At 40.4% G+C, this 11,132-nt stretch overlaps 1 protein-coding gene across 1 annotated transcript; it reads right to left on the bottom strand.

The window, feature by feature from the left end:
• Window positions 1-1,251: 1,251 nt before the first annotated feature.
• Window positions 1,252-11,008, bottom strand: LOC145470440 (arylsulfatase B-like). The gene is made up of 7 exons (XM_081454246.1): window positions 10,635-11,008; window positions 10,277-10,363; window positions 9,254-9,465; window positions 4,778-4,989; window positions 3,859-4,079; window positions 1,934-2,199; window positions 1,252-1,490 (listed from the first exon to the last, which is right to left on the bottom strand). Exons 1-7 carry the CDS (start codon window positions 10,915-10,917, stop codon window positions 1,263-1,265), a joined length of 1,509 nt encoding a protein of 502 aa, XP_081310372.1. The 5' UTR covers window positions 10,918-11,008; the 3' UTR covers window positions 1,252-1,262.
• Between the last annotated feature and the right edge of the window lie 124 nt (window positions 11,009-11,132).

The raw sequence follows: 11,132 nt of genomic DNA, 5'->3' as shown, positions 1-11,132 counted from the left end.
AAGGAAAAAAAAAAAGAGAGGTGGCCGTTATGGAGAGGTAGGCGTGTAATATGGGAATCCTTGTTTACAATATTTGCCTCATTAGCATATGGAATTCAGTTTCTGATGGAGCTACAAATAAGTCAGTTCTGAATATTAAAAGGTCATAATACGATTAACTCTGCCAATGAATATGAGCCTGATTTATTGCATACTTCTTGTGCAAAACAGGTTTAAAAACTGCAATTTTACAAAGAATGTATGAGCTCATTAGCGCTCTTGCCACCTACTTTAATTTGGAGTTTTTGAAAGACTATCTCCTTGAATACACCCAAGGAGCTTAACATTTCACTATGTATTTTCATACACTCACCAGCTCTTTAGCTGCCTGGAGTCAATTCATATCTAACATGTTTCCTTCTGCGCGCAAAGCCGTATGCTAATGAGCAAATATGTAAAAAAAAATGACGTCAGCATGAATCCCCCTATACCACGCCTTTTTTTTCAGTCGGGGGTGTAACTATTTTTTTTTTAAAAAAAGGCCGTATTTTAACATATAAACACGAAGCACAATCGAGACGCGTTTTAGTGGCCGTTGCCGTTGTGGAGAGGTGGGCATTGTAAACAGTTTAAGATAACAGTAGGGAGTTTAAGTAATCACGACGGCGACGCTGAGGGTAACGTCGATTAAAAAATGAATTTATATTTTACCTAGGATCCTCGTGGTACTCTAAAGTCATCTACTTTGTTTATCAGTGTCAAAACTATCGCGAAACTGAATCTGGGACACAGCGATTCATTTGAAATAGAAAATTTAAACATTAGCCGTCGTGGTTCACGTTCTCTGCACAACGCAGAATTTGGTCATTTCACGTTGTTGTTTTGCAGAGGACGGCAAAGAAATGTACCAAGAATTATAACGCACGTGCACAGCTATTGTTCTGCACATTAAACGTTTTGTTTAGCGATGTTGCCGTTGCCGTTGCCGTCGCCGTTTTCTTAAACTTTCTAGTGAATGTATGGACTGTCCACCGGGACCAAAGGAAAGAGGCCATTGTGAAGAGGTGGCCGTTAGTGGAGTTGCGATTGTAGCTGATAAAGTAAATTATAAAATCGCTCAAGCGAGCTGGCGAAGCTGAACACTAGCGGTGTTAGATCTAACCAAACGAACCCACTGCCAACCGAAATACCTTAATAAAGTGGAAATTAAATTTTTTCAAGTCAGGGCATTTTGTGCAGCGGTAAACGAAGAATAAGTCAGTGAATCCCCCACCCCCGCACCACTAACTTCTCCAAGGTGTCCAGCAACCATTTTTCCTTGCAACAACCCAAGCTTCCGGATCCGTCGGTTTGTTTAATGGCGGTACAGCGGTCTGCTTGTAAAACTGTAGCCTCTCTTGCAATTTGTTTACCACATCCGGGAGCTTTTGGCTGAGGTCTGTGTGTTCTGTAGGGTCAGCAGTAATGTTATAAAGGGCAAGTTTTATCAGTCCTCTTGCCTTATGGAAATTCTAAAAAGGAAAAAGACACGAATTATAAGCATAAGTTCTCCGTAACTAAAGAAACAATTATACTAACATCATTCCTGAATAGTTTTAGTACTATTTTCGTTTACAACATGGAAGACTGAAAATTAGTTCTTACATATCATGCCAAACAGAACCTGGCAATGAAATTAAAAGAATGTTTTCACGTAGGTTTATATTTACCAAACTGTAGGTACGCTTCTCAGCATACACACTCAGCTAACTGGTTTTGTAGATTTCTTATAAAACAGGTCAAAACAATTTCACTTGATGTGTTATGACGCAACGCTTTCTAATCACAAGCCCATGGGCTCCTGTTTCAACTGAAAGTTTGAGCAGACAATAGACAGATCACTGGGCTAACAGGATGCGTTATAACATGGTCCGTTCTACAATATCCGGGCTTATACTTAAATTATTTTACTGACCGTATCCTTGGTACTTATATCCCCCAGTTCAGGCGGTTTGAACCATGTTGAATTAGAACATGACATCAGTAACTTCATGTCGCCCACACGAATTGCCGCGCCCTGGTACAGTGGGTCATCGTACTCCATCTCATTATAAAGTTGCTCTTCTGGTGCCAAGTCAATGTTCAGAAGAATCTCAGTTCTTGGAGATGGTTTTCCAATAGAAATTGTGTCCCAGACGTCAAAACCATCCACGGGAACCGAAGAGGTATCAGGTTTGCCTCCTAGGATGGAAAAAATGTGAAATATTTCAGGGGCGGTTGAAGGAAATCTTGATATTGTGGGCTCGGGAAGGATTTCACACTTGCATTCAGTTAACACTGTTGAAACAGGACTGTAACTCCTACCCTCGCATCCGTTTTCACGCGAACTTCTATTTAAAAATGGCAATAGCAACGAGGAGAAATCTGGAGCGAGTTTCATCGCGCAATTGCTTGTGGAGTGAAGCCTACATTGGGGACAAAACAAAAGATCAGAAGCCATATTGTGCCCTGTAACGATCCCACAAGCGATTGCGGGATGAGACCCGTCACAGATTCCTTCACGTTTTTAAAGTGGCGAAATACATAAATTCTACTAATGAAAAAGGTCGCAGGTTTGAAACAATTACTTCTTGCATTTGGCGATAATTTCGCTGTTTATGTCACCGATAGTGAATTTCAAAAACCCCAAGTCAGAAGGAGGTTTCGTTTCGCAGTTAGCTATAGCTCACCTATCCTTGTTGCAAACGACTACTGAGCCGCTACAAAGCACAAGGGACTCTACTGTTATGCCCTTAAGCAAGTCTTAAAAATCTCCATTTTTGATGATTCACTGAATAACTTTACTCACATGATAAAAACAAGAAAGAGCTACATTTTTTGTTAAGAAGGTCCTCATAATTTTTGCCAGCAAGACCATCATACTACTCGTAAATTTATGTTTCGAGTCGTAGCAACTTTGCCCAAAATCCCACATGCGCACGCGTCTTTGCAGAGAACCAGCAAGAATGCAAAAAGGGTGCCACACAAAAATAGTTACGTTATGGGAAAGATACTCTTCACAGATCGCCTTACGCTTGAGAATTAATCTTCTTTCCTTGCGAGTCTATAGAGTGTTGGCAAGGATGAGTACGTTTACCTGATCATCTAATGAAGCTCCTTTCATTGCTGATAGTCGTAATCAAGATCGTCTTTGGCCCCGTGCACACCACGCCGCAGAAATGTGACAGCGATGCTTTTTTTTCCCTACGATTAGGCCTACCGTCCACACTGATCCGTCACAAAAACGGAGCTTTTCGAAAACGCTCTTCAAACTGGATCATTTGAAAACGCCGGCTTTGCGTTTTAGTGTGGGGGAAAAACACTTTGAAAACGAAGTTTTTGAAAACCGTGACGATGACGTTACTATAAACATGTTATTTCCCTGTGCCACGTTTCCTCAAACACAAATCTAAAATGACTGGTGATTGTTGCGTTTTCAAATTTCTCTGGCGTAGTGTGGACAGAAAACATTTGATGCCTTTACAGAGTTAAAACGCCGTTTTCAAATTTCTCCGGCGTAGTGTGGACCGGGCCTGAAAAAAAAACCATGATAACGAAAGCTTCTAAAAACACGTGGTGTTCAAAGCGCCTTACCTCAAAAACGAGCACGATGATCAAGAGTCGTTCCCCCCCCCCCCCCCCTTTTTGCCTTTTTGGCAAAAGTTGATGTTTTAACCTAACTGCATGGCCAGTTTTAAAAAATTGTAGGAGAGGGGGGGGGTGGGGACAGTTTGGGCGTAAACGTCTTTAACCGCGTTCTTATATAATTAGTTTTTTTGGAGGCTAATTAATTTTTGGTATTTTCACGTGATGTTGGTTTGCTTCGATCCGAAGGTGATTTTATTATGTTTGCAGTCTTACCTGCGAGTTTGACTAGTGTAGGATACCAGTCTGTTGAGTGAAGCAATTCTCTGCTTTTAACACCTTTTCGTTGTAACATCTTTCCATGGACAAAAGCTACCCCTCTCACCCCTCCCTCCCAGAGAGTTTTCTTCTGACCGCGCAGTGGCCAGTTGTATCCACCAGAGCCTGGAAGTCCTCCATTATCGGTTGTGAAGATCAATAACGTGTTTTCCCAAAGACTGCAAAAAAGAAACAAACGTGCCATTGAGCAGTTATTGACTGGTCTTTGGGATAATAAACAGTTATTTTTTTTTTATAGATCCCGCTTCTCGTACATAATCATATTGCATCCCGAAAAGATGCATTTTAATGTAACCGATGTCACGTGACCGAGAAACGAAGATTAGGTCAAACGCAACTGCAGCAAACCTAGCGCAATATCGTCAAGAGATTGTGGTATGTGCAACAACTTTCTGGCTTTTTCTTGTTGGCTGTCTCCTAAATCGTATGCTGAATATGTATATTCTAAAGTACTGAGAACTAAAACAGGGCACAGGTGTATCTAAGTTTTCATTCTAGCAGCTAATATAGTAATCGAATGAATGATAGAGCGGTTTGAAACTGAGTTTCGTAATACCAAAGCCAAAGTAATCATTATGGCCAGTCACAAAGGACACTGACAATCCAGTGAACCAATCAAAACTCAAAGCAAATCCACGTAGCTGACGCGAAGCGCGGGAAAATGTGTGCGAGCGAGTCACGATTGGTTTTGGTTTTCCTTCTGATTGGATGACAAAGTGGCGCGAAATTTTTAAGCCAATCGCTTTGCGTAGTAATGCAAAACGTAATGAAACGAGATTTACTTTCGACACTCAAGTGATAAATGAGAAAAGAATGCAGTCATAGTCAGTTCAATAAAGTTGAAGTTATGTCTTACCCCGCTTTTTCTAAACTATTTGTCACGTTGCCAATAGCCTCATCTACAATGTCCAACATGGCGGCATACGTCTTCCTCGTTGTATCGTTAATGAAGCCATATTTGTCAATGTATCGTTGCGGTGCTTGGACAGGAAAGTGAACATTTTGGAATGGCAGGTAGAGGAAGAGAGGTCTTGAGGAGTCGTGCTTCTCTATGACTTTCTGTGCTTGCTGTGTACAAGATTAAGTAACGCAATCAACTTAAACATATTTGTCACGCAATTTTTTTATTTCATGAGACGGAAGACTGCGTGACAATTAAAAGAAATACATTACTTGCAAAAAGTAAAATTTCAGACGTTTTATTTCGGGCGTTTAATTTTCAGTCACTTATTGCATTTCGGACAAATTTCGAGCAAAAATTTACTGAACCATCAAGGTTTTGCAGACACACCGACGAGAAAATATCACAAATTCTTACGTGGAAACTAAGAGCTTTGGAGCTACTTTAAAGTCTTAGACTGTACTGTAAATATTTCGGACGCTTAAAATTTCGAACGCTTAAAAATTTCGGATGGTTGTATTTTCGGACACTTTTCTCGTCCGAAATTATTTGCAAGTAATATAAATGCACGTTAGTGCCGCAAACACTCTTTCAGTGTATATTCCTAGAATAAATTTTTTATTAACCAGGAGGACAGTGTTACAATACTGCGTTAAAGGAGTTATGCCACGGTTTGTGCAGCTTGAAAAGTTTAGCCTAAATTTTTCAAATTCGTCGTTTGTAATCCGCGAATGGTCTTTCACAAAGCAAACAATTCGTTTTACAATTCAACAGCACATATATAAGCAACATCAGCGCAGAGTTTCTACAGTTTGGTGACCAAAGCGCCCTAATCAAATGCCAGCTGTAGGTTAGTTCACAGCCCTGTCGCCGGCGTCAAAGTGGGAAGCTTTTTGTTTCCTTCTTTTAATATCTACGATGTTTTGCGCCGCTGGCGTTCCTAAACAGCACAAAAACAAAAGAATATCTAGACATAAGTATTGTTAATGCGTATAAATCTATACATAAATCAGATAGTTTGTACCGTGAGAAAGATTCAACAGTTCAGTGTAATTAAATTGAGCCATGACAGTCAAAATAAAGAAATTAAATCTGAAATTTCACCTCCTTAGCAACGCGCGCTCGCGCGCGTTGCTAAGGAGGTGAAATTTCACTTCCGGTTACTTACGTCAGCCTGAGCGAAGAAAATAAAAATAACTCAATAACTTCCAAATTCGCTCACATGTTAGATGTTTTTCTTTGTGTTTCACAAAATGCAAAATAAAAAAAATACAAGCGAAGACAAAATAAGAGAAAGACAGAAAAACAAGAGCAATAGAAAGAGAAAAACTAACTCCGTGTGGCTTTGTTTGATCTTACCGAAGTGTGCTGGTAGTGTCAATTACGCACGCGCTGATAGGGTAACTTCCAATATAAATCGGGCGCACTTCCGGTTTCTTTAAATGCTAAAGGAAACGCGGTTTTCCCTTAAATCCGGCCTTTTTTTAAAGCCAACGTTGGAAACATAGCTATGCATTCCTTTTTCGAAATCATGCTTTTTTCAGAAAATTACGAAATTTTTAATATTTTGAAATTCTCTCAAAATCTGACCTTTTAGAGATGAAACAAAATCTATGCATAGCATAATGAGGATTTAAATTAAAAAATTAAATCAATGAAAAAAATTCCGATAAAGTAATTTGCCTGGGAGCTTTTGCGTTTTTTCAGTATTAGTCACATGACCATGGGCGTGGCCTGATGACGTCATCACTAGTGTTATTAATCATGAAAAAGTTAAAACACATGAAAATAACTCTGAACTAACTAAAAATGACGAGGTTATATGAGATTAGATTTTCCTTAGCAACGGCTCGAAAAGATCGGTTAATGGACCCTTAAGGTGGTATGGTACCCTCAATATGGACCAAAAAGTTTGTTTAAATATGGTGAAGAAAGATCAATTGTGTGCTATTGCACTCAAGAAAAGAAATTAAATTTCTAGAGTTTTACTCAAAATGGTTGCTATGGAAACCAGCCACAGCCTTTTGAAGAGTGTTTTATAGTATTGACGCCAACACTTCCTGCTCTTTTACAAAACAAGAATTGACTGTCAAATAAGCATATCATGTAAGTTTCTGTTTTGTTCTGTGATATGAACCTAAGTTTTGACAGTTAACTCTTATTTTCAGTGCTTTTTACAGCTTTATTTGGAAATAACCTTATTTTTTACCACACCCAGTGGACAAATCATCTCATGTCACGTGACAGACCTTAAAATGTTACGATCTTTTTGGTTTATATCATCACGACACTATTGGTCTTTGATGAACCCAAGTTTCAGAAATTCTACTTAAAACCCTTGCAAAGTAGAAATGTTGGTGCAGAGTCAGTCAGTACAAAAGTAAACTTTTGAGAAAAATGCACTTTAAGTTTCCTACACGAAGTATTAAGCATTTAACGAGCCACAAATAGTGGGGGGGGGGTGCAGATTGGATCTCGGGGGAGGGGGTGCAATGGTTGTTCTATTTTGTAAAAAGTTACCGCAGTTGTGGGAAATATTCCTTGTCATAAGGGAAATGAATGAGCCTGTGATGGCAATTCGAGGCAAAGCTTTTCACAAATAATTATACCAATCGAGTTGTGCATGTCTTAAAAGTTTTTTCTAAATAGTTTCGTTCATATAAGTTAAAAATAATCTATATTTTTGGTCACGTTCTTATAGTAAACAGTCGTTGCTATGGCCGTTGCCAAGTGAAAAAACTTATACCACTGTGTACTTTCCTTAAATTTCACACTCATCTGGAAGGAAATTCGGCAAGATCGTTTCAAAATGTTTTTGACAAGTCCTCAAGGGTCTTAAGTCTTGTATTTCCAAGAAATTGAATTTTTCATGAACATCGCCATATTTTAGGGTACCATACCCCCTTAAGACGATCTTAGCGTTCGACTATCAGCAATGAAAGAAGCTAATGAAAGCTGGTTAAATTAGATCAGGTAAACGATTTAATTCAACGCAACTAAGTATATAAGTGAACTTTTGCAGCTGATATCGTTCCTTGAGGTATAATAGGCCTGGAAAAAGAATACTTGTTAGCCTTGCCCGTCCTCATTTGAACAAAACTTCGGTTGCACCAGAGCAGAAGAGGCAAAATATTTGCAGCTTCTCACGTACATTTTTTGCCTGTTTTTTGTTAAAATGGAGAAAATCAGTAGAGAAAGTGATCTATGCAAAAAAAAAAAAACAAAAAACAAAAAGAGGGAGACACCAACAATTTTAGGAAGTAAATTGCAGGCGAAGTTAGCGCATCCGGTACCAAGCCCTTACTTATATATACTTATACTTGTTTCTATTTCTTCCTTAGCGCGTGCGCTTGATGTATGACGTGGAGTAACCTCGCGACGTAAATTACGTGTTCGTGCTCAGTAGGGATGCGCAGTAACAATGGGGCTGAAATTCTTTGATATATTCATAAATCACTTAGTCTCCTCCGCAGCCATTTTTTGGGATGTCACGCAACGCTCCCCCAAAGAAATGGCTGCTCACATCCGAACAACATTCCTCTCACGAAATTAGCCAATCAGCACTTCCGTTCCATTTTTAAGAACGTTTTCGCTTCAAATTCGCCCTTTGAAAGTTGTCCAATCAGAGAATGTTTTTTATCTTTGTATCCCGTCGTGGGAGATGTCACAAACGAACATACAGATTTCCGGCTTTTGCTTAGGGACATCAAAAAACACCGGCGACGCTTGAACGAGCTTTCTATGTAGCTGAAGACTCTTCAAAGTTCAAGCTAATTATTAGAAGCTTTCAACTCAAAAAATTATTGTCGAGAAGGAAGAGTTCTATTTTAACTTAACAAAGGAACTGGAAAATCAAGTAGTTTTGCTCGATTTGTTGACAGCGAGTTCTGAATGCCGCTCTTTCCTCCTGATTTCAATCTGTAGGAAGCGTTTAGCCCCTGATTGACGCTTACAATTTGACATTTCCAGAAAATATATGTTCTCTCATTAGCTGAACATAGCGATGAGCACATGAAGCACTTGCACTTAGGCTTTTCATTTGCATTTTCTTTTCGTCCGTCATGATCGTAACCCGCGAACACCGCCTATTTTTGGAGACGTTGGGCGTGAAACAAAAGCCAGAAATCCCTCGCATGTTCGCACCGCAGGCCTTTTTGCGTGAAAGCTTACGTCATTGACACTTTGCTATTATGTGATTGGTCTGTTCAACAGAGCGCAAACAAACCACAAACACAAAAGGAAAAGAATGTGGTTCAGATGTGAGCAACCGTTTCTTTGGGGGAGCGTTGTGTGACATCCCAAAAAAGGGCTGCGAAGGAGACTATAAATCACTCTGATCCGCTCAACCTAGATTTTCTCATTAACAGTCAACAACCTAAAACACCTTTTGAACGAGTTCCAAAGGATGGATTGTTCGCACATTTTTCTTACCTTTGTGAAAAGGTTTGCGGAGTATGTCCCGTTCATATCCCGCACTGGGGAGGTATTATCCCGAAGATCTAGAATTCCGAGGCGTTCATGTTTGTAATGATCCCCACATCCCGTGTAAAACCCGTAATGCGAGTCGAACCCCCGGTAAGTCGGAGTGTATTTCCATTCAAAGAAGCCAAGATGCCATTTACCAACCATATGAGTGGCGTATCCTGGGAAAACAGAAACAAGTAACAGATCAAAACAGGACATATAACTGCTGGTTAAAATGACGGGGGATAGGCTTCTTGCTGTTGTTATTGTTGTTGTTGTTTTCCCATGTCATCCCCACTCCACTCTCACTTTTCAGGCATGCCAGCACTAGCAAGGGGAGTGTGAGGGAAAGAAGCGCAGAATTTTTTCCTCCTCCCTGATGCTTGCTATTTTGCCCCCAGCCCTCCACCCTCCAATTCCGTCTACTCTCGGGTAAAAAGATGAACATGCACCGTGGAAACTCCCATGTACCCATGAACAGTTGCCCTCATCGTGTTTTCCAGGTCTCAGGACCTTAAATAGCGCCTTAAAATACAGTGTCTGTATATGCTAAATTCTGTGTGTGCAGTGTCTGCAACAGCTGGTGTTCGCCTTTGGTATTTGCAGGGGTATAAGCAGCCATTGTTTCCCTTAAGAATCGAACTATACAGCAAAAATTGAGTATATCAACTTTTGCCAACGTTCAACGTAGGAACAGGAGGTCACACTAGTTTTACTGCTAACAGTCAATAATTCTGATAATCTAATTTGTGTTTTAGACCCAAAGCCACAGCGGATTCGTTTTCTTTGTGGATTCATAGCTTTTTCGCTTCCTGCTTCGGGTCAACAAGCATCTCTGTATGATGAATAAGCACCAGGTCCTTTAGCGGAGGTCTAACGTTCATCTGTATATCAATATTATCACTCCAAGGTACACGCAAGCTTCACGCACTGAAAACCCTGAGCCGGTTCTAAAAATAGAAACAGGGCACGAGTACACTACAATCTTACCAGCCTCTTTTAACTTCTGCGGCAGGGTTGTTAAGTTCAGCGGCATTCCATAAGGTTCAGGAGGTTCAATCACAAAGTGCTGTAAACCTGTGCAAGTAAAACAGAACTCTTTAGTCACAGACAATTCTCAAACTAGCCTGGTTTAGGCTTAGCCCAGGCAGGCTGTTTTGGCAGGCTACTCTTTGAATACCGACACCTCCTGACGTTGCGTGACACAAGTTGAACAGTTATGTCACGCAGCGGTCGAGTTCCTGTTATCATTCAGTTCGCATTGCGTGACAGAGAGGGCCAGAACTGGACGAGATTTATAGATACACTCCTGTTGATAGAAGAGGAATATTCATTATTTCACCTATACCTGTGTGTATGGGATACCTTCCTGTCATGAGGGTACTTCGTGTTGGCGTACACAACGGCTGAACGTAGTAGTTTTCCAGGATCACTCCTTCAGTCGCGAGCCTGTTGATATTTGGAGTATGAATAACAGAACCTTGAAATCCGACATCGCTCCATCCTAAATCATCGATTACAACTAGGACTATATGTGGGGCTTTGGAACTACTAGCGAAATGCAAAGCGACCGAGAGTGAAAAGGCTACAAAAGCGAAAGAACACATAGCTGCTGGCTTTGATCGAGGCATGACGTAGCATGTGATTTTCTTTTGAAAAGTATTTCAATAGCCCCAGTCCCCCTCAAGGTGACTTGACCAAGTGTACCGTCACACAAGCACGCAAATAGATGTTGAAAAATGGGGTTGAAATGTTAGCCTATGTTCCTGTCACTGTGCACATGTTTGTTGACATTTGTACTTTAGGTTGGCGGTCGTCCTTTGCACATTCTGTTGGTGGTTGTGAA

Source organism: Orbicella franksi, chromosome 15 (genome assembly GCF_964199315.1).
Source record: "Orbicella franksi chromosome 15, jaOrbFran1.1, whole genome shotgun sequence".
Lineage (NCBI taxonomy): Eukaryota > Metazoa > Cnidaria > Anthozoa > Scleractinia > Merulinidae > Orbicella > Orbicella franksi.
This window is presented reverse-complemented; position numbering and strand designations above follow the sequence as displayed.

What these genes read in the sequence shown, in the direction of transcription:
- LOC145470440 (XM_081454246.1), bottom strand. Translation starts at nt 10,917, where the DNA reads ATGCCTCGATCAAAGCCAGCAGCTATGTGTTCTTTCGCTTTTGTAGCC. An exon ending in AAGGTATCCCATACACACAG is followed by an intron (nt 10,364 to 10,634) that starts GTATAGGTGAAA and finishes TTACTTGCACAG; the next exon opens with GTTTACAGCACTTTGTGATT. An exon ending in ATATAAGTACCAAGGATACG is followed by an intron (nt 1,491 to 1,933) that starts GTCAGTAAAATA and finishes TTTCCTTTTTAG; the next exon opens with AATTTCCATAAGGCAAGAGG.